Genomic DNA, 1,518 nt, shown 5'->3' with positions numbered 1-1,518 from the left:
TAAATTGTACGTTTGTGGGTGGTTCTTTATTTGTTCACGTGTTTGAGTGCATTGCTGACGTCTAGGCTAAGCTAAACGCGAAGTGCTTGTGCTTGCGATCGTGGTGTGTAGACAAATAAATAGAGTTTGGTAGAGCCAATCGGAGACATGCTCATATAAAGTCACAGACACACGCGTATAGTCCTACACCTGCGGACACCCATAAGTACATACGAACACACATACGCAAATATACATCACCAGTATACGTACACACATATGTAAATATATATCTCCAGTATACGTACACACATACGTATATATATAAAATCAGTATACGTACACACATACGTAAATATGTATCTCCAGAGTTTACCTGCAACATGTATAGGCATGTCGAGCGCCACATAGCTAAAATTACTGCAAGCAGCGGACATGCAACGTAGAAGTTCACTGTGTCTCTAGAGATTGTTTTAACATAACTATGTAGCCCCTGAATCATACACATTGTTGTATACATACGTAGTCGAGAATATGTGTGTAGAATACGCCAGCCGTATGCTGAAGACACTATTACAAAACATAGCGTCATAGGAAATACGTACATGTGTATCGCATATATATATATATATATATATATATACCCATCTGGCATACCTTCGCTGCGGCTGTAAGGTCTATTTGCGGCTTCGTCGAGATCACAACTGCTGTTTGCGTTAAATTTCCCTCCCAACGCAGAGATGGAGACGCCACTGATTGTGTTGTGTGTGACGTTGTGATCTTTTACGACCATGCCTGTACCGTTATCGCATTGAATGCAGTGTTAATTTGAAGCATAGTAACTCTGTGCGTAGTTTGATATGAATGTGTGTAGTTTGCACACAATATATATATATATGCCTTTTCGGTAGCTGGGAGGCTGAATCTTGCTTTTTTAGGAACGAGCTGGCATGTGTATGCGTGATTCATATCTGATAGCTACACAGGCATCACTACCTAACCATGCATAAGGGAGATCCTTTATTTCATCTAGTCAAACCATAACCGTACACCTCTTCTTTCCTACAGTTTAACTCAGAACATACCTACATGTACCAACATATATCTACATATACCTACACACAGCAGACTTTCTAGCAAACTCACCGAGAGCTTTTGCCAATAGATCGGCGCTGCCTGTGCCCAGGTCAAAGTAATCGAGGTCTAGTTTAGACACCTGTCCACTCGTCATGCTGGTAGACCGCCTGTGTCCTCGGCCTTTGCGGTGATTGGGTGCACCCCGTCCTGGATTTTCGGCCCCACCCAAGGTGCTGGTTTTAAGGTTATCTGTGTACGGGTGTGTGTGTAGGTGAGTGTAAGTGTGTGTGTGCATATTCAGATTCCACCCAGAGTGCTGGTTCTAAGGTTATCTGTATACGGGTGTATGTAGGTGAGTGGAAGTGTGTGTGTGCATATTCAGATTCCACTCAGAGTGCTGGTTTTAAGACGAGTGTGTGTGTAGGTGAGTGTAAGTGTGTGTGTGCATATTCAGATTCCACT

General features: G+C 42.8%; 1 protein-coding gene across 1 annotated transcript; it reads right to left on the bottom strand.

Annotated features, from left to right (window-relative positions):
* Window positions 1-461: 461 nt before the first annotated feature.
* On the bottom strand, window positions 462-1,305 carry SARC_15944 (hypothetical protein; the record flags this gene model as incomplete). Its single annotated transcript, XM_014289942.1, has 3 exons — window positions 462-472; window positions 637-774; window positions 1,126-1,305. Coding segments are annotated over 3 exons (329 nt in total), but the record flags the coding sequence as incomplete, so codon positions are not given.
* Window positions 1,306-1,518: the final 213 nt, after the last annotated feature.

Source organism: Sphaeroforma arctica, assembly GCF_001186125.1.
Source record: "Sphaeroforma arctica JP610 unplaced genomic scaffold supercont1.7038, whole genome shotgun sequence".
NCBI lineage: Eukaryota > Ichthyosporea > Ichthyophonida > Sphaeroforma > Sphaeroforma arctica.
This window is presented reverse-complemented; position numbering and strand designations above follow the sequence as displayed.